General features: G+C 40.6%; 1 protein-coding gene across 4 annotated transcripts in view; it reads right to left on the bottom strand.

Annotated features, from left to right (window-relative positions):
- Nucleotides 1–23,181, bottom strand: part of CRIM1 (cysteine rich transmembrane BMP regulator 1) — a 128,850-nt gene extending 105,669 nt beyond the window's left edge. Inside the window, exons 1-2 of one of the 4 annotated variants that reach the window (XM_053382772.1) lie at nucleotides 22,447–23,181; nucleotides 5,345–5,515 (exon numbers count right to left, since the gene is read on the bottom strand). In XM_053382772.1, the coding sequence (XP_053238747.1) occupies nucleotides 5,345–5,515; nucleotides 22,447–22,798 (523 nt within the window). In that variant the 5' untranslated portion in view covers nucleotides 22,799–23,181. The remainder of the gene's footprint in view (nucleotides 1–5,344; nucleotides 5,516–22,446) is intronic. The other 3 variants (XM_053382774.1, XM_053382773.1, XM_053382775.1) reach the window with 3 other exon arrangements.
- Between the last annotated feature and the right edge of the window lie 1,611 nt (nucleotides 23,182–24,792).

Here is a 24,792-nt window from a genome sequence, read left to right as displayed (position 1 = left end):
AGGCATTCCCCCCGAAGGACATGTGCACAGTTTGGGAGTTCTGCAGGGCTCAAAAATAAAAGAAAGAGTTCAGGTAGCAAATGTTCCAGGAGTGCCTTTTAACAGCTGAGGTTGGTACACCAAGTGTGACCCTATCTCAACAGATGGAACATGCTTCAGTTACCCATGCTCTGGTGACATTCAGAATTGACTATTGTAAGGTGCTTTCCATGGGGCTGCCTTTAAATACAGTTCAGGAATTTATAAGGCTGCAAAATGTCTCTGTCTGGGTAATGGCAAGGGCTAAGTGGATGGAAGATATAACCAGCAATACTCGTTGCCAGTTTTCTGGCCCAGTTTTAAGTTATATTGACCTTTAAAGCTCTAAATGGTTTCCAAGGCCATGCTCTAGCTGTTCAGGCCCACAAGCAGTCATAAAAAAACTTATTTACCATGGCCTTTTCATAACTCAAACTCAGTGTTGTCTATAGCAGAGTTTTCCCCAGCTCTACCTGGAAATGCCAAGGACTCAACCTGGGACTTTCTACATGCAAAGTTTTTAAGCATTCCTAAAGAAATAACACAACACTTTATATTGTTAAATAAATTGTATTTGACCGTAGGCAATTCTGCAACACCCAAAATGTCAGACAACACAACCAAGTACCTTATATGTTAAGTATGCTATAATTAAGAAGGACTGAAATATATAAAAACTATAATTCCTATGAATTTTAAGTCTGTCACAGGCAAGGACTGTGTGCTATAAGCAAAGTTCCCATTCTGACTAACCGCCAGCATACTATAAACAATTCTCAAATGATCAGTTGATCATGATGTCACTGTGCCCTCTGGATCCAAGCAGGACTACACAGGGGCAGGGGGTTTGGGGGGGGTCATTTAAACACATCAAAATTCTGGCATTTTGCTCAATGATTTCTTCAAAATGATGCATGCCATCTTTAAATATAAAATATGTTTCAAGAAGTTTGACTTCCTTAATTTGAACTAGATCCCACTTTGAAGTACATGTGTGGCCTCAGTATGGGCGTGCTAGGAAGAAATAACAGAAAGGACTGTATTCCTCATTGGAAATTTATATAATGTCCATGTATGTATGCTTATGCAAGCCAAACTCTGTAGTTCAGTCACAAGAACAATCCAATTTGTAAGAGGAGAAAAGAGTGCCTTTTTCCTTGGCTAAATGTTATAACTAGCTCTTTGACCACAAATATTCCAAAAACTTTCAGAGAGATTCATCTACATGTCATCACAAATTTAAACCTGACAGCTAGGAACTTTAAAAGTATTTGAGAAAATTTTTCCCCACAAAATCTTCCTTTAACAGGCAAATGTTAAAATACCTGTTCAACCAGTTTTAGAGTTATTCTGCAACAGGAATGTAAATAGTATGTTGTAAAGGCTCCCAAAAGCTGTTTTAATTCCTAGTGAACTCTAGATTTGAACTGCCAGGTGTGAATAAACTGTCTTCCACATGTTAAATCTGACTTAAACATTTCAGGGATATAGACCTGGATATATCAGGTACCAGTGTTCGGCCAAAGACCTTTTGAACACACAATCCTTAGAAAATTAACAAATTTGTTAGCTTTTATGGACTATAGTCTACTTTATCAGATCCATGAAGTGTTATCCTGACTTCCTGTGTGTAGATAGATAAATACCATTTCCAGGCTGGATATTCAGACTGCCATGGAGTAATCAGTCTGATTCAGGAGGGTAAGGTTGAGAAAGCTATTAAAAGAAGCCAACACTCCTACCCCCCATGATGTATCCTGCTGATGGAAAGGGTAATTCTCCACCCTATCTTCCTAAATGATCTCAGTTCACATTAGTTTGATTCAAATTCTACCTTCCTTTTTCTCAATCAAGTGTCCACTCAAACCAGTCACTCCAAACTGCATCTTCCATACTCCCACTCCAAGATTAATGAGGCTGTACTTCCTTTTCTTACTCAATATGAAAGTGTCTGCAACTGCTGGGTGGTTGGTAAAACATGGCAGGGGGAAAGGGCTGGTATAAAGAAAGCATTAAAATCTGCATTTTATAACAACCTTAAAATGGTGTGTGGCAGATGGTAGGGTTTAATTAGATTAGACTCTGCTAGGTACAAAACTGATTTCTGGTTGTATCAAGAGCTCTAGTGTGGCTGCATTTCAAAATCTCTTTTGCACCTAGCAGAGTCTAATCTAATTAATTTATCCTACCATGGGCTGCACTCCAATGTAATTAGATTTGATTCAGTGCTGTTTTGATTCAGTGCAACCTGTTTTGCACATAGTAGACTCTGGTCTACATTCTGGAGCTCCTGACTTGTTCCCATTTCTGAACCTTTGAACTCCAGGTAACCCCAGAAGTAGTTTCTGGTTAAAATCAGCCTGACTGACCCTGGAGCCATGGTTTAGCATATTATTTTTGTACACTTCCACTTCCAGTGAACTCTACCTTGTAAAGACTTGCTGAGGCTGAGAAGAGTTCTCTTTTTAATATTTTTTTGTTTCACACTTGAGAATACATTCTACATTGCTTTGCACTGCACTGCTATTTGTTATTTTAATATTGGTTGTTTTCATTGTTTTATATTATAATTTTAATTGTACACTATAGTTATTTATAGGGATGCAGGTGGCGCTGTGGTCTAACCCACAGAGCCTAGGGCTTGCCGATCAGGAAGTCAGCGGTTTGAATCCCCGTGACAGGGTGAGCTCCTGTTGCTCACGTCAAAGCGCAAGTAGATAAATAGGTACCGCTCCAGCGGGAAGGTACATGGCGTTTCCATGCGCTGCTCCGGTTCTCCAGAAGCAGCTTAGTCATGCTGGCCACATGACCCGGAAGCTGTATGCCGGCTTCCTCGGCCAGTAAAGCAAGATGAGTGCCGCAACCCCAGAGTCCGTGACTGGACCTAATGATCAGGGGTCCCTTTACCTTTTTATAGTTATTTTAATTATATTTTGTAACCTATCTAGGATCATTTGATGAAGGGCAGGCTATTAAAATAAAAAAAAATAATAATAAAAATAAAAATAATAATAAAAATAATAAAAAACACGCCTCCTCCCTGCATTTTAAGCACCAGCATAAAGAAAGGTAAGGTACAACACTGGTTACCTTTTCAATTCTCACTACACTTTATCTTGAAAATTGAAGCAGTCACAGCACTACTTCTTTGGAAATATCACTATTAAATAAACTTTTTTAAATACTTTTTTTAATAATAAAAGCTTCTATCTGTTGGTACCTTAGTGCAAGGACACTCTGCTCTATTATCTACCATAAATGATCTGAAATTACACACCAGTAGTTTGCCCACCAACAAAGTTGCAGTGGGAAACCCTTCTCTTAGCACATTTAAGTTAAATTCTACCCAGTCATTCCTTTTCTATTACATGGACAGATACTATTGCCTTTGAAAAATGAAGAAATACTAAAGAACATATGCATGGCTTAACAGTTGTGAACTGCTTAAAATACTTGGGACATCTTTAAAGTAACAATAATAATCTAGATCAGTGTTTCCCAACTGATGGTCCATAGACCCAAGGAGGTCCACATAACCCACCCAGGGGGTCCGTGGCACCATTCACATAACAAAAACTACCACAGAGATATCAGAATTTTCAAAAGTAGGGGGATCATAGCCTGGTTTTTGAAAAACAGGTGTCCACGGTACTTAGCTAATTGGGAACCACTGCTCTAGATTATACTTTAGATGTCACAGTCCCAAGTACTTTCCTTTATTGTAGAACAGTTTTAGTAAGGAAGCAACACCAAGACAACTGCTCCCAATTCTAATTTTACACAACACCTTGATAAAGCTGCTATTTCAAAGAACAATCAACATATACACAGCAAGTCCCCATGGCTGACAGCAGAGTATTTCAATGGCAATTTCATATATGGCATTTTTTCTACATGACAATATCCTGTGTATATATTCATTTCCTAAGCAGAACAAGTAATTATTTTTCTATATAGACACTAGTAAAGAAATTCCTGGTCTCTCTAGCTATACCATTATATTCACGTAGACAACATGCCATTTAACACTAGACAATTAAAGGTGCACTGGACAGCTTATGCTACTAACATCTTTTAACCAGGCAGGAAAGACAGAGCAAAGCAAATAAATGTATAATCTTTCACAAACCTGAGAAAAAATAGAGTACTAAACATCGATATCAACTTGTCAACTGCTCAGACAACAGAACATATTTGACTAAGAACTTTAAAAAATCAAAAAGTCTGCACTTTTCAGGGTGCTGTTTAATTATTTCCCTACCACATTTGGGATGTTTTGGGTATTGTGCACAGAGCTATGAAAATCAAGATACCTCTACAGCAGACAAAAGAACACAAGTTTGCTCCACCTGTCTAAAAAAGCCCATGCATACTTTACAACAGTCTCAACGTGCACTGCAGCAGAAAACAAATCAAGCCACGCCTTGGGCAGAATGCAATTGTGTGGATCATCTCTTTTCACAGGCTTGAAATATCCTTGGATTGGGAAAGGGAGGTCTTCCAGAGGCAACAAGGAACATATGTGTAATTACAATAGACACTAGTAAGTAAACTCTGATCAATTTGCCTTTTCCCCACAATAAAAGTCACCTTCTTTATTCAGGATACACAACCAAGCAAAATATCCAAAAGTCATTATTCACGTACCACAACAGAAAAAACTTTAAATCAGTGTATTCAATCACAAAACCAGAAACATCTCATTTGCCAACGCTATTGCTCTAACACAGGGGTCTGCAACCCGCGGCTCCGGAGCCGCATGTGGCCCTTTTACACCTTTGCCGCGGCTCCGGGGCGGATACTAGCGAGGGGAGGAGGCACATTGTGCGCCCCGACACTCCCCACTGTGGCGGGCGCTGTACTGGCTGTGACGTCGCATGGGGGTCACGCACCGTCCCGACGTCACCTTCCCGCCTGCCCGCCCGCTACATTGTAAGGGGCATGTATGCTGGTCACCGCATTGAAAGGGGGCATGTACGCTGGTCACTGTTTTGAAGGGGAGTGAAGAACACACACACACAAAAAGGTAACTTGTTAATTTAACATTTATTTCTATGAGGAGGAGTAATTCTGAGGGGTCAAACAAAGAAATAATAAATAAAAGTGACAAAAAAGTTATTTTTATAATGACGAGTTTTGCGGCTCCCAGTTTTTTTTTCTTCGGAAACGGGTCCAAGTGGCTCTTTTTGTCTTAAAGGTTGCAGACCCCTGCTCTAACATCTCCTTTCAACAAGCATGGGATACAGAATAAAAAATTACATATTAGGCCTTTAAGGTGATGTGCCAAAAATAATTACAAATCAAGTACTAGTGAATACAGACTTACCTTCAATTCTTTTTAAAGCTGACAGGCAAGTATCCCGGCTTGGAAACTCAAAGGGATTACTACAGGTCCTAATAGTATCACATTCGCATTTTCCATTGATTATATTGCAGCCTGTTATGAGGTTTTCATTGCAAGGCTCAAATCCAAGTAGCTGATCATCCCAGTTTTCATCTAAAAACCAAAATGAAACAACTATAATACCAGTAGGTCATTGATTTGTTTCATTTAATATATTTTGCCAAACACCTACACATCTAAATGAAAATATTAAACTCAGCTTTAGCAGGTACACTATGAAGTTCTGTACAGTTCACATTTCATGTTTGTATAACTTCATCACAATTTTTAAAAAAGTTGTGTGTGAACCTATAGCACTTCTATTCACCACAGAAGCTTCAGAACCACATTATTCCCTCTTTCTCTTTTTAAAGGTGTTTCTAGCACCTGTAACAGAATAGAGAATATAAAATCCAGAGCATCCTACAGGCTCAGACAAGGCCCTTTATTTTCAAGTCATAACCTCAATTTTGAACAAACGACACTAACTTTCTAGAGGTTTAGACTACCCACCAAGTCCAAATTAGAGTCTCTGTGAAAGAAGTCTAAGCAATCTGGAAAATTGGCAGCTTTTCATGAGAAAAATGTGTATATGTATGTATGTCCACTCAATTATGGACTCTGCCTACTCTTAAATCACTTTTTATCCAGCACCTGCATCAGTTTCCATAATGACTGCATACAACATGGATCTGAAAAAGGCATTGGTGTGTCAAGATTAGGACCCATGTATATGATCTCTTATCACATTGTATTTCCCTGCTTTTACTCCAAATCACTGACTGTTCACCACTAGAAACAAGTATACCTGGCAGATAAATGTGTTGCTCATAACTTATAGCTCTGTCTTCTGCAAAGTTTAACGATACAGTAGCTGCTATAGCACATGATGATACACATTGACAGATCTCTGTCATCTCTTCAGTGGTGTAACTACAAAGGGGCAAAAGAGGCATCTGTACTAGGTAAAAAAAGGATAAGTACTTTACAACGATGGGGCGGAAGTTTTCAACCCATAACTATTTTTTCCCATTTCCACTTTTAGAAATACAATTACATAAATGTAATTAGCAACATAATGAACAGAAGCCAAAGCTGTGGAACTGGATAGGATAAAATACTATTCCAATTTAAAACTGAAATTGCAATTAACTTCTTTATAGGTGACTATCCCTAGCTATCATATATTTAGTGTACAGTTTGGATATCCTAAAATTAGGATATGTTTTTTCAGTATCTTCATTTACCATTGCTCTTCTGATTTAAATTAGGTAAAGCAGGTATATGTTACTGAGTTACTGCTACTGAGTTGTCATTAGAAATGCGAGAAAAATTAGACTAAAAAATGAGCCTACATGATTTGCACTTCTCTAAATTTTGCAAGATTTTCACCACAAGCAAAAATACAAAAATGTATACAGTAGGAAAAAATGCATAAAATGCATATATTACTGAAAACAGACAAAAATGCATTTTAGTAGGGGAAATTGCTTTACAAAATAATCTATGTTTGGAGAAGTTCACTAATGAAATTTCATTAGGACTTTTTTAAAACAAAGAAAGAAACAAACTGATGTGCAATTGCAGAAATTGACAGATTTCATAGAATCATAGAATTGGAAGAGACCACAAAGGCCATCGAGTCCAACCCCCTGCCAAGCAGGAAACACCATCAGAGCACTCCTGACATATGGTTGTCAAGCCTCTGCTTAAAGACCTCCAAAGGAGGAGACTCCACCACACTCCTTGGCAGCAAATTCCACTGTCAAACAGCTCTTACTGTCAGGAAGTTTTTCCTAATGTTTAGGTGGAATCTTCTTTCTTGTAGTTTGGATCCATTGCTCCGTGTCCGCTTCTCTGGAGCAGCAGAAAACAACCTTTCTCCCTCCTCTATGTGACATCCTTTTATATATTTGAACATGGCTATCATATCACCCCTTAGCCTCCTCTTCTCCAAGCTAAACATGCCCAGCTCCCTTAGCCGTTCCTCATAAGGCATCGTTTCCAGGCCTTTGACCATTTTGGTTGCCCTCCTCTGGACACGTTCCAGTTTGTCAGTGTCCTTCTTGAACTGTGGTGCCCAGAACTGGACACAGTACTCCAGTTGAGGTCTGACCAGAGCAGAATACAGTGGCACTATTACTTCCCTTGATCTAGATGCTATACTCCTATTGATGCAGCCCAGAATTGCATTGGCTTTTTTAGCTGCCGCGTCACACTGTTGGCTCATGTCAAGTTTGTGGTCAACCAAGACTCCTAGATCCTAGATTTACACATCCCTAGCTGACAAAACTTAAAATATTTAGTAGAATTCCAATGGATTGGTTTAAATATAATATTTTATATATAAAGGTATTTCTAAACCTCACCCACAGCATATTTCAGTTCAACAACTTTTGGTTATTTGGGGGGGGGGAATTACAACATGGAAAATCAATCTACTTTCAATTTTTCATTTTCTAAGTACTGGGGGAGTAGCCACAGCTCAGCAGTAGAGAATTCCTCTTGCATGAAAAATAATAATACAATATAATTTTATTATTTATACTCCCCCATTTGTCTGGGTTTCCAAAGAAGGACCAAAGTTCAACCCCCAGCATCTCCAGGGTGATTCTTGTCTGAAACCCTGGAGAGCCTCTGCCAGTTAGTTGAGGGGATTGTGGACAATACTGAGCTTGATGGACCAGTTTGCCTGACTTGACATAATGCAGCTAGCCTCTACTGTTCCTAAGTTAATTAGATTTCCATTTATGGCAACTGAAAACTGTCCAGAAAACCTACTGGTCATGTTTGTATGTGGAAGTGCTAAGGATGTGAATGGAAGATGCTACTACGAGGCAATGGGGGAGGGGAGCAGAGTTGTTTTGTTGGGTGGCTTATACTAGTTTATATGTGGAATTTTCATTCATGTTAATTATGCTACTTTAAATGTAAATATTTTGTTATATTTTGTATTTGATTTTCATTTGTACTTTTTTGCATTTGATATCCTGCAAGGTTATATTTAATGTTTTAAGATTAACTGTGAACCATTCATAATAATACAATACAATAATAATTTATTATTTATACCCCGCCCATCTGGCTGAGTTTCCCCAGCCACTCTGGGCGGCTCCCAATCAAATGTTAAAAACAGTACAGCATTAAATATTAAAAACATTCAGCATTTATTTTCAGAAATGTAAAGCTATATGTGAACTATTTAAAAACCAGTTGTTTTAATAAACACTTCCTATAGGAGCCAATATTAGGGGTTACCACCTTCTTTATACTTTTAAATTCTTTAACTGTTCCATATGATTTTTAAGTGTTTTCAATCATATATAGTATGGGGTATAGAATTAACTAGTTATGGCATAACTTCCATATTGCCATATTCAATGAGACACTGAACTTTTACCCCACAATGCAAAACTTTACTTTGCACTATTGTCAAGCAATGAGGTAATAACTCATTTCCCATTTTTTTAATGTCTGAGGTAATTCAATAAATCTGGCTTAGAAATAGACCATTTAGCTATGAAGCATGCAGTGGACATGTGGGGCTACATAAACTCACAAGTTCACTTTACTTATTGAATATTTACATAGATTACAAGTATTATGAATAAAAATATTACACCAGCTGCATGTAAGATAATTGGAATTATAAATACATACAGAACACTAATCTTTAAAAAGTATGTATATTTTTCATTATTTGTAAAACATGTGTATGTATATTATGTCATTACTTTATTCCAAAACACAGCAATATAAAAATCCTATTAGAATAGGAACATAAAAAAGGAACATAAAGTATTTGAGAGGACCTGCCCCCCCCCATTTGATGGGCATTGCCATTCAAATGGTGTGTGTGCATGTCATCTTGTGGTTATGTGGGGTGGGTCTTACCTGGTCCCCTCCCCAGTATTTTATTCAAGTTGGCACCCCTGCTGCTGACAGGAGCAAGACCTTGTCAGCATGTAACACCAGTGGGTGGCACCTACACTTTGGAACTCCCTGCCTATTGATATCAAGCAGACACCATCAATGTAGCTTTCAGCTCCTGCTAAAAACATTCTTGTTCAAACAAGCCTACTCAGATGCTTAGGAATTTGAGGTGACTTTAATCTGTTTTAGTATTTTAATTTTTTCATGTTTTAGATCGGATGGCAATTTTTTTATCCTAGTCCCTCCTTTATCACAGCCCTAAATTCAATTAACCCCCATGTTTCCACATTTCCCATAGCTTCATATCTCTTAATGATTCTCTCCTTTTGCACTCAATATCATAAAAAAAAAACCAGTGAGGTGACAATCCTGGATGAGCATGCTCTTTCAGTTTTTTAAAATGGCAAAGTGATAGGGTCTGAGTTACTAACTATTAAGTTCCTCCAAGTGTTACCAAAGGGTGCTATTTTATTTTACAGAAAAACCTTTGTTCAATTTGTTAACTCTTAAATTTCAAACAGTATCTTTAGACATTCAAACATACAAGCAAAATAAAACATTTTATATTAGGAAATGCAAACTCCTCTAAAGTTTATTGACTGAGCATTTTCAACATAATTCTGGGTTTCTTGCCTGACCGTTGAAAATGTAACAGAATATTTTTAACTGATCATTAGCTTTTAATATGATTTCATAACAAACAGAATACAAGGCATTATATTCATTTTTATTATGGTGCTTCTACCTACTCATGAAAGTTTTAGACTTTCCCAATTAGATGATATTTTCTCATTTCCTGAATTAAATTGGAGTGGTTATCTTTAATTTTATTATTTTTTATATTTTGCTGGAAGCTGCCCAGAGTAGCTGGGAAAACTCAGCCAGGTGGGCGGGGTATAAACAATAAGTTGTTGTTGTTGTTGTTGTTGTTGTTGTTGTTGTTATTGAGTTTCCCCCCCAGATCCTAGGTAATCAAGATTCCGAAATATCTACTTGGGGTTCCTCTCCATGGAATTTGGTATCTTTTCCCATTACAGTCATACCTCAGGTTACGAACGTGATGCCTGCGGGAGTCATGTTCGCAACCCGCAGCGTTCACAACCCGCACCAGCGCACGCGCGTGATGCAATTTGGCATGCATGCACAAAGCGTGATTTAGCACTTCTGCGCATGTGTGAGTGCCAAAACCCGGAAGTAACCCATTCCGGTCCGTAACTCGAAACACGCAACCCGCAGCGTTCGCAACCCAAGGTATGACTGTATCTGTTATAGTCCACTGCTTATGATAACCAAACCATTCTAATTTTGCAGCTTTATCTTACATTCCAAGATATAAATGTACGTAAATATGAAGTATGTTTAAGACTGGCTTTATTTCCTCTGGGTCTCTCAAAATTGGGACTATAGCAGCATGAAGATTGACTTAAATAATTACCTCCTGCATTTTGCCCAACAATTCCTGGATGTGTTCCAACAGACTCTGCAATGTTAAATAACAATGGTGACAGTGAGCATCCTTGACAAGTGCCACTCTGAAATTTAGAATTTTTCCAATTTTACATTATTCACAAATATTGAGGCTGTTGGATGGCATATATCAATTGAGCAATAAAATGAAAACTATTCCCAATCTTTTTTACAGAAATTGTAATTGATACCTCCATTCTACTCTATCAAACTCCTTTTTGGCATTTATAAATAACAACCCATATGGAATCTTTGTTTTGTATCATTAGGTGCCATTTTACCACTCTTAGGAAATGCCACTTGATCAGCCTTGATATATTTGCCTATAAATATATTCAATCTTTCCACCAAAATATTGTTCTAAAAGTTGAAGCCCTAATTGAGTCAGGCAATGAATGGGTGGCTGGCAGAACTTCTGTTTCTAAAAAGGCTACAGAATATTGGATGAGTATCAAGTATCATTCATTTCAGGGTGTATACAACAAAAACGTCCCAAAGTGTCAATTTTATTCATTATATCTCATCACTATAACTGTATAATACATGTTTCAGGGAATTATCACCCTTCAGGCTACATTAGAGAATAAAAGAAAAATAATCAAAGTCTAGTTGAAGTCAAAACCACACTTTTACAGTTCAATTCATACAGTATAGCACAATGTAGATCGCTCCATTAAGCTTTAGTTAAGACTCATGTTCAGAATGTACTCTTCAAAAAGCCATTCAGTTATCCTAAATATGTTGTTCATAGCACCATATCATATTCTTCTACCAGGAAATTGATAGGGTCACTAAGGTAATTTTCCTACTGTGGTAACCTGTTCACTATTTTCTCCACCATTACTTTTACTTATAAACAAGGTTGCGAACACACTTCAACAACAGAAAGTGGAAAAAGAACAAGTTTAACTTAAAGCATAAACGAAAGGAACAAATCAAATGGATGTAGCCATGCAGGTACTATTCTTTCATACTTTCTGAAAAGATGAGGCCTCCTAGTAAAACAACACAGAAAGATGATCAGCCAAAAGTAATTGATGTAAAAATTAAAAATCTCTTTTAAAATATGTTTCAAAATATCACAGTATTTTCAAAGTGCACTAAACGTAATACTACAGGCATTAGCCAATAAATACTCCCAACCATCAGAATACAATGGCCATGCTTCATGGAAGGAAAATTGCACCCAGCAGTTCAGTTAAGCAGGCTACCTGCTTAAAAAAACAGCAGTATGACCATTACTTCTTGCTGACGCAACATCTCAAAAGTCAAATAAGTAACTGGTATGCATTCTCATCATAAATCAAACATCTGAAAAGGCTCTTGGGTTTAAAATCTGTCAGACAAATATCTGAAGCTGTGTAAAAATTCATTAAATTCTCACAGCTTTTACTGTTAATGTAGGTTTGTAAAGTAATATTTTTTTTCTGGCTAGCAACAAAGGAAATTAAAAACAATATATATCTCTAGTATATCTTCATATGGAAATTGTTCCTTTAAAATGCAGATAGAATGATGGAAACTTAAATGATTACTGCTAGTCCTCAATACAGTGAGACTGATAGCTTTAATTATAGGATAAGTACTAGAATATTTGTACTAGAATAACAGGACAAGAAAATTCAAGAGGGAATATATGTAATATACAATAGTATTTCTGTTTGTAAACATACTTCTCCACACTTTGCAATGTAACTGCTTCAGGTGTATCTCCACATACAAAATATTAGGAACAAAAGCTAATTAACTATAGTCTCTCTATTGAAATACTCATGACAATGAAGCCAGAGATGAGGAAACTAGTAATATGGAAACTGGTTGCTAAAGCTGAATCAGTGGTCAATCCTGATTACATGTGATGGAGTAAATGTGACACTTAATGGAATTCTGGAAATGTCCAACATCGAGAAGCAATCCTGATAGCTAAAATAATAGGACCCAACACTTATTACATTGTCAGTTCTTTTTTGGAACTGTGTCTGTCAGGACTGGAAAAAGCATTCATAGTTACCAGGATAAATATTCTGAAAGCCAACCTCAAGTTTTTCAAGCAAACGAGACAGTGTTAAATTTCTTAGAAACCTAGCTTAATAATGTCACTGAGGGACCCCTGGCCATTAGGTCCAGTCGTGGCCAACTCTGGGGTTGCGGCGCTCATCTCGCTTTATTGGCCGAGGGAGCCGGCGTACAGCTTCTGGGTCATGTGGCCAGCATGACTACGCTGCTTCTGGTGAACCAGAGCAGTGCACGGAAACGCTGTTTACCTTCCCGCCGGAGCGGTACCTATTTATCTACTTGCACTCTGACATGCTTTCGAACTGCTAGGTTGGCAGGAGCAGGGACCGAGCAACAGGAGCTCACCCCGTTGCAGGAATTTGAACCGCTGGCCTTCTGATCGGCAAGTCCTAGGCTCTGTGGTTTAACCCACAGCGCCACCCGCATCCCTTCTCAGTTCTATACAAGTCAGATATTTGGGGGGTAAATGTCTTATATGCTTAACAGATAAGGTGACTAAATTACTTCCAGTTACTTGAGTTAGATTACATAATGGAAACCTATAAATTAGAGTTGGATTCAAGTTGCTAGCCGCAAACTTGATCACTCTTGGCCCCTAAGTTTGCAGGGTCAATGTGAATACATAATTTTAATAGTTGATACCCCATTCAAAATAGAAATCCATACAGCTGATCAAAAGTCCTGCCTATTAGTCTGCCTGAACCAATAGCTTGGCCCTTGGCTCCTCCCCTTTCACTCATTAGATCTCATTAACAAGTTCTGTAAATAGCCACATGTCTGCTCTCCTATGCCAAGTAAGCATCATCCTTGGAAGATCAAGGCAGGAAACCTTTGTAAGCTGGAGAGGTAATGATACAGTGGTACCTCGGGTTAAGTACTTAATTCGTTCCGGAGGTCCGTTCTTAACCTGAAACTGTTCTTAACCTGAAGCACCACTTTAGCTAATGGGGTCTCCTGCCGCCGCCGCAACACGATTTCTGTTCTCATCCTGAAGCAAAGTTCTTAACCCGAGGTACTATTTTTGGGTTAGTGGAGTCTGTAACCTGAAGCGTATGTAACCTGAGGTACCACTGTACTAGAAAAAATTACTAGAGGGAAATGTAACAGTAATCTTTTGTGGACAAGTAACTTTGTGGATTTGTTTCCAATACTGGTGAGTGAGCCAAAAATGGTTATTATAGGGATTTGTGATAAGATGGGCTAGCAATAAACCTACATTTGTAGACTTATTTGCAAGGCTGCATGGTCAGTCAGTCACACTCTGATTCACAGAGGGTGGAGACACAGAGACAACAAGGCTTTATGTTTCAGCAAGTTTCAAGCAACTGCATTCTTCCCTTCCAGAATTCAGACCAGAACCCTTTTACTTCAGCTATTAATTTCCACAAATTAAGAACATTTAGGATTGCAATCCTATACATGTTTACCTGGGAGTAAGTCTTCAATGGGCAGCCATTGTGGAGGTGTGCCACTATACACATGGCTGCCCAGCAGTGTTGACTGGGGGAATGAGGGAGGAGCAAGGCAGTGATGTGATGCAGGTCAAGCAATAGAAGCACTGAACTGGTTCCCCCACTGCACCTGCACCATGCTGAACTCCCCATAACTTCACCCCTCTTCCTCTCAGTAAGCAAAGTGATACTGTTGATAGGAGGTCAGGTGTGCTGCAGTGGAGCTCCACACTAGTTGCCCTCACTTACTTCTAAGTAGACATGTACAAGATTGTATTGTTAAAGCCAAAACGTTATATCCTGTAACTAAACAAATGACAGTTTAACCCACACATTTACTTTTCTGTTCCTCTTTTATTATTTATCTTGCATAGCTAATATTTCATATTGCAACTTAAACAAGGCAGGGGATTGTGTCATTTAAATGATGCCCAGTTTCCTACATTTGCCTGCCCTTAAATGATACCCCAAAATCTGCTGTCTGGGGCAGGCTGCTTTCTTCTAATTAAAATGGCTAACCCTGCACCTTGTATGTTAAGTATTATACCAAGTAATTAGTATTTGCTTTGATACCTGCAGAACACTGAGCAAATATTAGCAAAATGCCAGTCATGACAGGCAGGTGTGGGGTGCTGGCTAGTATCCTGCAAGCATCTCCAAGAGATGCTTCCCTGCAAAAAAATACATATACTTTCCAGTAGTTTGGGCCAACCATTGTAAGGGATAGAGAGCATGCTTTGTCCCCCATAAAACACTATTTGTAAATAAAGAACTTACTTTTTTCCTGTATGAAGGCATGTCAGACACAAGTTTCATAGATAAATAGGAAAGGCACATTACCGAGCTAAGGCACAATCTTACTATGTCCCAGACATTAAGAATCAAGTACAGTGGAACTTAATTCATTCTGGAGGTTCGTTCTTAACCTGAAACTGTTCTTAACCTGAAGCACCACTTTAGCTAATGCGGCTTCCAGCTGCCGCGCGATTTCTGTTCTCATCCTGAAGCAAAGTTCTTAACCCAAGGTACTATTTCTGGGTTAGCGGAGTCTGTAACCCAAGGTACCACTGTATGTCCTTTCCTCTGAAGTGTCCCTTTCTGTGTTTTCCTTCTTGTTCACAGAACAGCAAAACAAAAGGTTTGGGACTCTTGTTTCAGTATATTGGGACTACTGCGTGGCTGAAATGACAAACCATGGCTAACTGAGCATAATCCTGGCTTGCTTGTATGTCCAATTCTAACCAGTATCATTAACTATGGTTAGCGCCAACAATTCAAACTATGGCTTAGGAGTACCTGCTTCTGCTAAACTTATTTTATTTTATTTTTTTGCTCAAATTTGAAAATATCTGAGCAGTGTACTTATTAAAAATAACAACAGTACATCAGCAGATGCACCAGCAGCCAGTAATTAAAAATTCAGTCAGAAAAGGCGAGTAAATAAAAAGTTCATAAGCATTCATTTGAAAGAATATATAATTGGTGCATGCCTTATCTCAGGTGGTAACACATTGCACATTAAAAGGGTGACAACACTGAAAGCAAATGTTAGGACCTCTCAGTAGCCTGGTGCCAAGATGTTTAGGAGTTTCTAAGCAAGTAACAATGTCACACTGAATCTGGCCTGGTAGTATATTGGTAGCCAGTGCAGTTGTGTCAACAAAATGTTTAATACATGTATGATGGTTGGCTCTTGATAGCAATCAGTCTTGATATTATCAGTACATGGATCACTGTGGTCAGGTCATCCCTGTCCAGCAATGGCTGTAGCTGCTGTACCAGCCAAACCTGATAGAAAGTACTCCTAGCCTCTGAAGCCAAAGATGAATAAATGAGAAGGCCCCAAAGATGAACCTGCTCTTTCAAAAAGAGTGTGACCATTAAATGTCTCACTTCCTGGACACAAGAACGAAACACCCAAAGGGCCTCTATCTGCCAGAATTCAATATTGGTTTATTGTCCTTCTTGTACACCACATCCAGAGAACAGCTCAAGCCTTAAGTGTCCACTTCTGAATCACGGAGAAATAGAGCAAAGTGTCATCAGCATTAATTAAGACATTGCATTCCAATTGACTGCTCCCAATGATTTCATGTAGATTTTAAACAGTATTGGGGGTAATGTGCCTGGGGTGGGTGGGGGTGAAAGTGAGAATGAGAGAGAGAGAGTACTACTCTCTGGAACCAGTCCTGCAGTTAGTAGCAGAATCTCTAAAGAATAGTGCCTCCAATCCCCAGCCCAAAAAACCAATCCAGGAGCATACCATGGTTGATCACATCAAAAGCCACTGATCTCACATTGACACCAGATTGTGCAACTGCAACAACATAATAATATTTTTTATATCTTTTAAGCTTTCTGCATTTTATTCAAGTTGGTTTTAATTTTTGTAAGACATCTTGAGTCCCAATTCTGGGGGGAAGGCGGGGTATAATAATAATAATAATAATAATAATAATAATAATAATAATGCACAAGAAAGCAGCAATTAGAACCTCCAGATGAAGAGGATGTAAAAGGCTAAGGCTGAACATCTCAGTCTGGTTGACTACTCAAATATCAAAACAGTTCAGAATATTGCAAGCAATATTCACATAGAAGCAGCACACAGAAGCTTAAACCAGAAACTCTTCATAGCAAACAGATTTGCCTGAACAGGCTACCACATAATCCCGCCAGTTTTGTTTTTTAAAAATGATACTGCTATTTTTGAGCAAAACTGTAGCAACAGTCAGTTGCAGTACCAAACTGCAGTCAGAGTTACAAAACGTTTAATGAAGTTAACTTACTAAATCCATATATCTTTTATATCCCAGAGTACTTCTTTGGAAATCAGTATTTATAATAAAGGTGCTGCATACCAATATAGCCTTTGAAGTTTAACAAGAGAAACATGCCAAGGTGTCAAAGGTAAGACTGAAGGCATTTTCAACTAACTTTACAGTACTCCTATCTTCCCTGAAAATGTTTATTGTGGTAGTAAACTAGGAATTGCCAATATTTAGCAGTATTTCAATCAACTGCCCATTCCTGGATTGTTTGAGGAAAGTAATAAGAAAATGATATTAAAATGACAGATCAGTGTGGAGAATCTTTTGCAGCCCAAGTACTGCATTCCCTTATGGGGTTGGGTGGGACCAGAGGCAAAAAGTGGGTGGAGCAACAGACTTTACTTTTACCTTTTTGTTAGCTTACATTCCAGTCACACAAAATTCAGAGAGCTCAGCACACACACATCCGTCCAGGCAAGCAAGAGGCATTAACATAGTTAAGTGCTTTTGCTTGGCTGGAATGTATCCTTGAGGAGAGCACAGAACAGGGACAATGAGGAGTATGTTTTAGGGAAAGTTCTACAGAAGAGAGACCTGAGGTTCCGTTCCTGTTATAAGTACTGCTTTTGTGACAGTACAAAGTTGATCACAAACATCTCCTACAAAAACCAACATAATTCATTAACTGTAAACTAGAACTCATTTACAACCAATGAAGCTAAATGTTCGAAGATTCATGACAGATAAAAGTAGGCACGATTTCCGGCATCTGGGCATGCGCAGAAGGGATTTCCGGCGTTGTGCTGCGCTGGCCCGGCCCACGGAGGATCTCCACGGGAGTGATGCAGCCCATGCCTGGTAAGCCTTGCCGACCCCTGGACTAGACAAATTCATAGAAGAGAGGGCTATGGCAAGCTCCTTGCTATGATGGCTGTGCTCTGCCTCCACAGTTGGAGGAAGCAATGCTTCTGAATACCAACTGCTGGAAAGCACAGGAGGGGAGAGGGCTCTTGTGCTCAAATCCCACTTGCAGGTTTCCCACAGGCATCTGGCTGGCCACTATCAGAACAAGACGCTGGACTAGATGGGCCACTGACCTGATCCAGCAGGCTCTTCTTAATCTCTTATGGAAATTTAGCATAAATTTAGGAAGCTATAGTATTCAGATCCAGGGAACCTGGGACACTTATAGAGCACTAGCCATAGATGTGTTATTTTAGAATGCTTTGTATGGAAACAAGTAGTTTGATACTGTATATTACTAATTTATTACATTCATATCACAGGGAACATAGGAAGCTGCCATATATTGATACTGACAATAGCTCCACCTAGCTCAGCATTGTCTACAATGACTGACGGTGGCTCTCCAGGATTTCACGCAGGAAATATTCCCAGCCCTACCTGGTGATGAAGAGGATTAAACATGCACACAAAGCAGGTGCTCAACCAGTGAGGTAGGTCACACAAAGAGACAGTGCCTGGAATAAGGTCACTGAATGAGCTTTAGGCACCTTATGTCAATCAGCTGCAGCAACTTAAGACATTCATCACCAATTCTTCCCCTAATAAAAGTAGCATTGCTTAAGGAAAAAAAAGCTTTATGAACTTTTACAGAAGTATTGTAAAACTACATTGTCTAGCGCTGTTATGGAAAGGGTCAGGACTATGTTGAGTCCATGACATGCAAATATTCCAGAAGGGAAAGTGAAGGTTTACACAGTTGAAAGGAAACCAAACTATTTCTAAACACAGACCTCCCTGAAGACTATTGCCAAATGTTAGAATAGTTTCCAGGCCAAATACTGGAAATAGTTTAAATAGTAGTTTATGTCCCCTAGCCAAAGCCAGCATGGACAATGATCAGGTCTAACAGGAGCTGAAGTCTGGAAGGCTACAAGTTCCACACTACTTTTATAGATCTATATTTCCCAGCTGCCCCCCCCCCAGCAAAGCTAAACAACTGCTTATTGGCATCACATACATGACCCGATTACATTGGAGTGTCTCTCCAGTTCAGCACCAATCTTTTCTCAGTAATTAAAATGGTGTCAGAGCTTATTTCTAATGCAACGCATCTGCTGTCAATACTGTTAAAATAGTTTTGAGTTGTTCCATGCTCGTTACTTATACAGTATAAAGGTTTATGAAATTAGTTACATGAGTTCATATGGTACTTTACCACAAAGGGATCAAGACCAGCGGAATACCAGTAGCATTGCAGCTTTCAGCAAATAACTCTTGAACTATGGAATCACAGCTAGAGCAATGTTAAAAAGGAACTCCACAATGGTGAATCTAGGAAGCAGAACACAGAGTATAGCTACAGTATAGTAGCAAGTAGTAGTTCCAGTCCTGAATGGATATTTTTCCAAAATCAGATTGCACACCTAATGCTGTTATATAAAATGTTATGTAAATATATAAAATAAATTTTGTTTTCTTCTGAGAACATTTAAATAACACCCTTATTGTTAAGATATCATGACATTACAAAAATATCAGTCAGCTGCTGTGTTTGCTTTATTCTATTTAATACATACTGCTTTCAGAAGATTTGAGATAACAATTTGCCACTGCCGATTAAACCATGATCCATGCTAATAACCACTGGACTGAGAACACATTTTTGGCTGTGTCAGTGTTTTTCATGAACCCATCTAAAAGCTTTAAAAAGAGTTCTACATTGTGACCAGTAGGGGTCGTTTTAGGATAAAAATTCTATTGTAAGAAAGACTGAAAAGAGAATAGATTTGTAAAAATGTGAAAACCTACTCTTTTGTGGCAGATAGGCTTTCATCTACAAATGATATTCATGTCAAGACTGTTACCAGTAAAGCTTTGTTGTATCAACAGATAAAAAGAAACAGTAAACTCAACCACTGGTCCCAATTCAATTGTTGGAATCAGTAACAGATTTTAGCTCTAATATTTTTATGTGAAAGCTCAAAATAATCTTATGAACGTGTTGCCAAATTCAAAGCTACTAATACTTCAGCCCAACTGGTGACCAAAAGCTTCAACTATGCATACTCATGCAGCTAAGTGATTTATATGGCAACAGTTTTGCTAATTTCTATAGACTGTTTCTGTGGGATAATTGGAACTGGGACAGCTGGGTCTAATGTCAAGTCCACACTAGCTGAAGTCTCTTCTTGAGAGACTCTCCATATTATTTTCAGCAGGGGAATGCCAGATGTGCTTTTCATTGAAGTCCAGCATTGCATCACTTCTAAAGAATTATAGTTCTCCTAAAACTGCCAGAAAGCTCTAGACTGCTATACATTAAAGGAGACAGTGTCAAAACATTATAGGAAGTTTTCAATATAATTTCCCTCTTATATAAAAATTAAGGTGTAGTTACATGGAAAATATGCAACATCTGAATGGAAGATCATGACAGATATTTATTCACAACTTAATATGCTTGCATGCTCCTTATATTTAAACTCTCCCCATACAAACATGTAAAGCAACTACAACTCCAAACAGTTGTAAAAGCCTGACAGATCCATGCCGATTCTCATCATGTTCAGAAAACCCAACTGATAATGTGCGAAGGAGAGCTAACCTGTACAGAAAACCACATCCTATTTATATCATAACCAAGAGTAGTAAAACTAAAACTAAACTATGAACAAATGTATGTACCAATTGTTAAGTTTAAATGTCATTTTGGGGGATACAAGGGCACTAGCTATCTTTTAACAGTTGGAGTGTGTGCTTTTTTATGACTTTACTACCGTTCTCCAGAGGAATTCCTGAACTCACGGCTGCTCTCTAGCGGATCTACAAAAATCATCGTTTTAAGTAACCAATGAAAAGGGAGGGGGAAGACAAAAATTTTCCATATAAATTTTGATTCTCATCTGCACTATAGTATCTCAAACTTTCCTAATGTTTGAAGAGGTGAAAATGGATAGATTGAACTCTCTTGTGCCACTTACACAGCTATCAGGCAAAATATTCATATATTTCCAATTTTTTGACTAGAATATATTATGAAGAAGACTGATGTACAATACAAATTATAGCCAACTGAATTGCCCCCTTTTCTGCATGAAAATGAAAGGTAGATTTCTGCCCCCCCCAATGATGCATAAAGTGATGAGTGTAAGCATTTTAAACATTTCAATAGATGGTCACCCTTTGATTCTTTACTGATTCAAGAATTCTCATTCAATACTGATTACAAGCCATTTGAATCCAGAAGATTGAAAAGACAGGTGTCAATCTGACATTTCAAAAACATATGAAACAGGGCTAATAGGTAAGCAATATCATCCAATATAAAGCTACTCTTATCAAATAGTCTGCATGTTGCAATGTTTCTGAAAATATACCATTAAACAAAAATTATGCAATTATGATAGCTTTCAAAACTATAATTTCAGAAAAGCTGCTACATGACAATCAATAGCCATCTGCCTGCACATCTGGACTGGGGAGGGAATCAAGACACTGACTGTAGCCCTAAATGCACTTACTAATATACAACTCTCACTGTCTCACTACTAGGTGGAAAACATGGTTAGTGATGGGCTGCAAAAACAGGTTGAAAAAAGAGCAGACCAAAGCCAAAGGAAAAAGAAAATCGAACTGTTAGGACCAGAGATACCTACATTTAAAAAATAAGGAAGAACGTATCCCGACTTCAGGAAAAAAATACGCTTTTTATTTCCATGCCCTAGTTCAAAAGCCACTTTAAAATCCACGACCGTTGGGAACAATAAGCAAAGGGAGAGGGAAACGTAAAGGACGAAACAGAAGAGGAAAACGCAACATCCACCTTGTGAGGGGGAAGCAATCGGTTCTATACCGGCAAAACACACGCGTGCACATACTACTCTGAGCCACTGTAGCATTAAAGAGAGATGCCTCCTCTTGGTTGTTGTTTTTTTAAAGCAGTGCAGATTGGGGGATGAACACCTGCATATGATGTGGGCAAGTATGGAAAATAACTATGAGGAAAGCGGAGGGGGGGGAGAGGAGGAGGGGAGAGAAGAGTCAGAACATGCAATCGACGGAGACAACACGCCACACTAGGAAACCCCAACCTTTCCTTCCAATCTACCTACCAGCTTTCTCGGTACATGCAGCCAACATTTCACACTACAAGTGTACTGAAAAAAATGGAGTGGCTTGGCGGGGGTGGGGTGGAGAGACCCCCGAAGCAGCAGAATACTTTCAAAGCGGGGTCTGACAAGGGCCCCAGTCCTCCCCGCCCCACTTTCCTCCCGGAAAGAAATCCCCAGTCCCTCTCTCCGCCGCCGCCGCCCCCCAACCTCCCAAGACACGCGCTAGCTCGACGCTCGTCGGTCCGCGCCGGGGCGGAGTGACTCCGCGCCCCCCCGCCTGGAAGCAAGAGGCACCCGTCCGCCTTTGGAGGGGCTTTTTGCCTTGTTACCTTCGCAGACGCCCGCTTCGTACTCCGTGAGCGAGTCCCCGTTGAGCGGCGGGCGGATCACGCAGCGCAGCCCGCGGTCGCAGGCGCCGTGCAGCCCGAAGAAGCCCCCGCAGCTCTCGTTGCGCTGCCGGGCGCACATGAAGCAGCAGCCGCAGATGTCCATCACGACGCCGCCGGGGCAGTTCTTGGGCTCCTCGCAGCGGGACTCGTCGCAAGGCAGGCACACGAACGCCCGCGTCCCGGACGCCCCCAGGAACGCCACCGCCAGCAGCAGCCGAGGCCAATCCGCCGCCCAGGGCCAGCCGCCGCCGCCCCGGCGCCGCCGCCCCGCCGAGACCGCTGCCAGGTACATCCCGGCCAGGGCCGAAAAAGCGCCCCCGAGTCCGGCAGGGAGCAGCCCAGCCCCGGCGACGCCTCAGCCGCCTCTCCTCCCCCGGCTGCGGCCCCTCGAGAAAAGTTTCCTCAGCGGCGGCGACTCCAGCCAAACTTCTACCCCGGGCGGCTTCCCGCTCCTTTCGCCGTCGAGAAGCGCCTTCCGCCCGCTCCTCCTTGACGGTGCCTCCGAAGTCTGCGGTCTCCCCTCAGCGGCCCCGCGCGCGACGGCGGCGGCGGCAGCGACTACGCAGCTGCTATAACGGGCGCCAGAGAGAGCACGAGACGAGCCTCAGCAGCTCCACCAACAAACTCGCCTCCCGACTCCGGACTCTTTCGCCGCCTCAGACTCCTCACAAGCTCTCCCAGAGCTCCGCCCCGCCCCAGCGCCCGTGCCATTGGGTAGCGGCGCGCCTGGCTCCGCCCCCAAGGCTGCTTTCGTTCCCGCGGATTGGGCCGCTCGCGCCGCCCCTCTCTCTCCCGGAGCCTTTTCGCTCTGTTGGTGGATGGAAGTGGGAGAGGCGCTGCTGCTGCTGCTTGGGCTCCGCGGCGGCAGCCTCCCTCCCTCCCCTCGCACTCTGCCCCTCCCCTGCCTGTGGCGCTGAGTTCTCAGAGGCGGGCCCGGAGAGCGACCAACCGGAGGTCAAGCGACATGCCCAGCCAGTCCGGGAAAAGGCAGTCGCGGGTGGGAGGGGCCCTAATTAAATAAAGGGCAGCACTGATTGCGAAGGGGAGAGAGGTGGGGAAGCGAGGCTGCGGGCGCGCCTGCACCGAAAGTCAACCTGGAGGCTGCAAATCCGAATGCGGGAAACTAATTCCACACGGCGCTTAAGTTCCTCCCTAGTTCTTCCCTGCCCCTTCTTGGCTCGAAAGCGCAAAGCGAGAAGAAGAAAAAGGAAAGCTCGCGTATCCCAGAGTGCCAAAAATAATGTTATTCAGTTGAAAACGTCATGCTTACAAAACGCTCATAAATTCACGATGACATCGGAACACCATAATAAATATGTAATTGGGGGGTGCCCACCCCAAAATATGATCTGAGCCAAGGCAAAGCACACACCCAAGCAACATCAAAGAGGCTTCTCTGCTATACCAGTAAATGTTGCCTCCCCCAGAACTTCCTGTGAGCACACGGCACAAACAAGGGTGTCTGTGCACACTGAAGATAGTCAACAATAGGGATGGCTATTCCAAAATGTGCTTTGGGTCAGCATAAATCATAGATACATCTAAGCAAACAAAATTGCATTTGCACATACCAATGGATCCAGCCAAGCTCAGCTGCCTGCAGATGCATGGTACAAACAAAGGCATTATGCACACCAATAACGTTGGTCAATAAAGTCCATCCTGTTTGGTGGGAGGCGTTCCACAGGGCAGGTGCCACTACTGAGAAGGCCCTCTGCCTATTATTATTTATTAAATTTGTATACTGCCCTATACAGGTAGATCACAGGGCAGCTCACAACATAACATTACAATATAAAAAACATAAAATATATAATAAAGACAAAGACAACCCAATAATCCCCCCTCGTTCCCTTCTCACCAGAAGGTCCTCTGAATTGGACCTCAGTGTCTGGGATGAACAACAGAGACAAGATGCTCATTCAGGTATACATGGCCAAGGCTGATTAGGGGTTTAAGTTCAGCACAAACACTTTGAATTGTTCTCGAAAATGTACTGGAAGCCAATGTAGAGCCTTTAGGACCCGTGTTATATGGTCCCGGAAGCTGTTCCCAGTCTCATCTGGCAGCTGCATTCTAAATTAGTTGTAGTTTTGCAGTAGTCCAAGCAGGAGATAACCAGAGATACATAGGAAAAAATAAGCACCCCAAAATATGCTTTGGGACACCTCTAATCATAAACCCACATGTACAGGATTTGTACACTCTTGCACACTGTTTGCCTAGTCACTCCTTTAGGTGCAGCTGGATCCCATTTCTACCGACACTCAGAAAGGAGGGTGGTGC

This window comes from Podarcis raffonei, chromosome 3 (genome assembly GCF_027172205.1).
Source record: "Podarcis raffonei isolate rPodRaf1 chromosome 3, rPodRaf1.pri, whole genome shotgun sequence".
NCBI lineage: Eukaryota > Metazoa > Chordata > Lepidosauria > Squamata > Lacertidae > Podarcis > Podarcis raffonei.
This window is presented reverse-complemented; position numbering and strand designations above follow the sequence as displayed.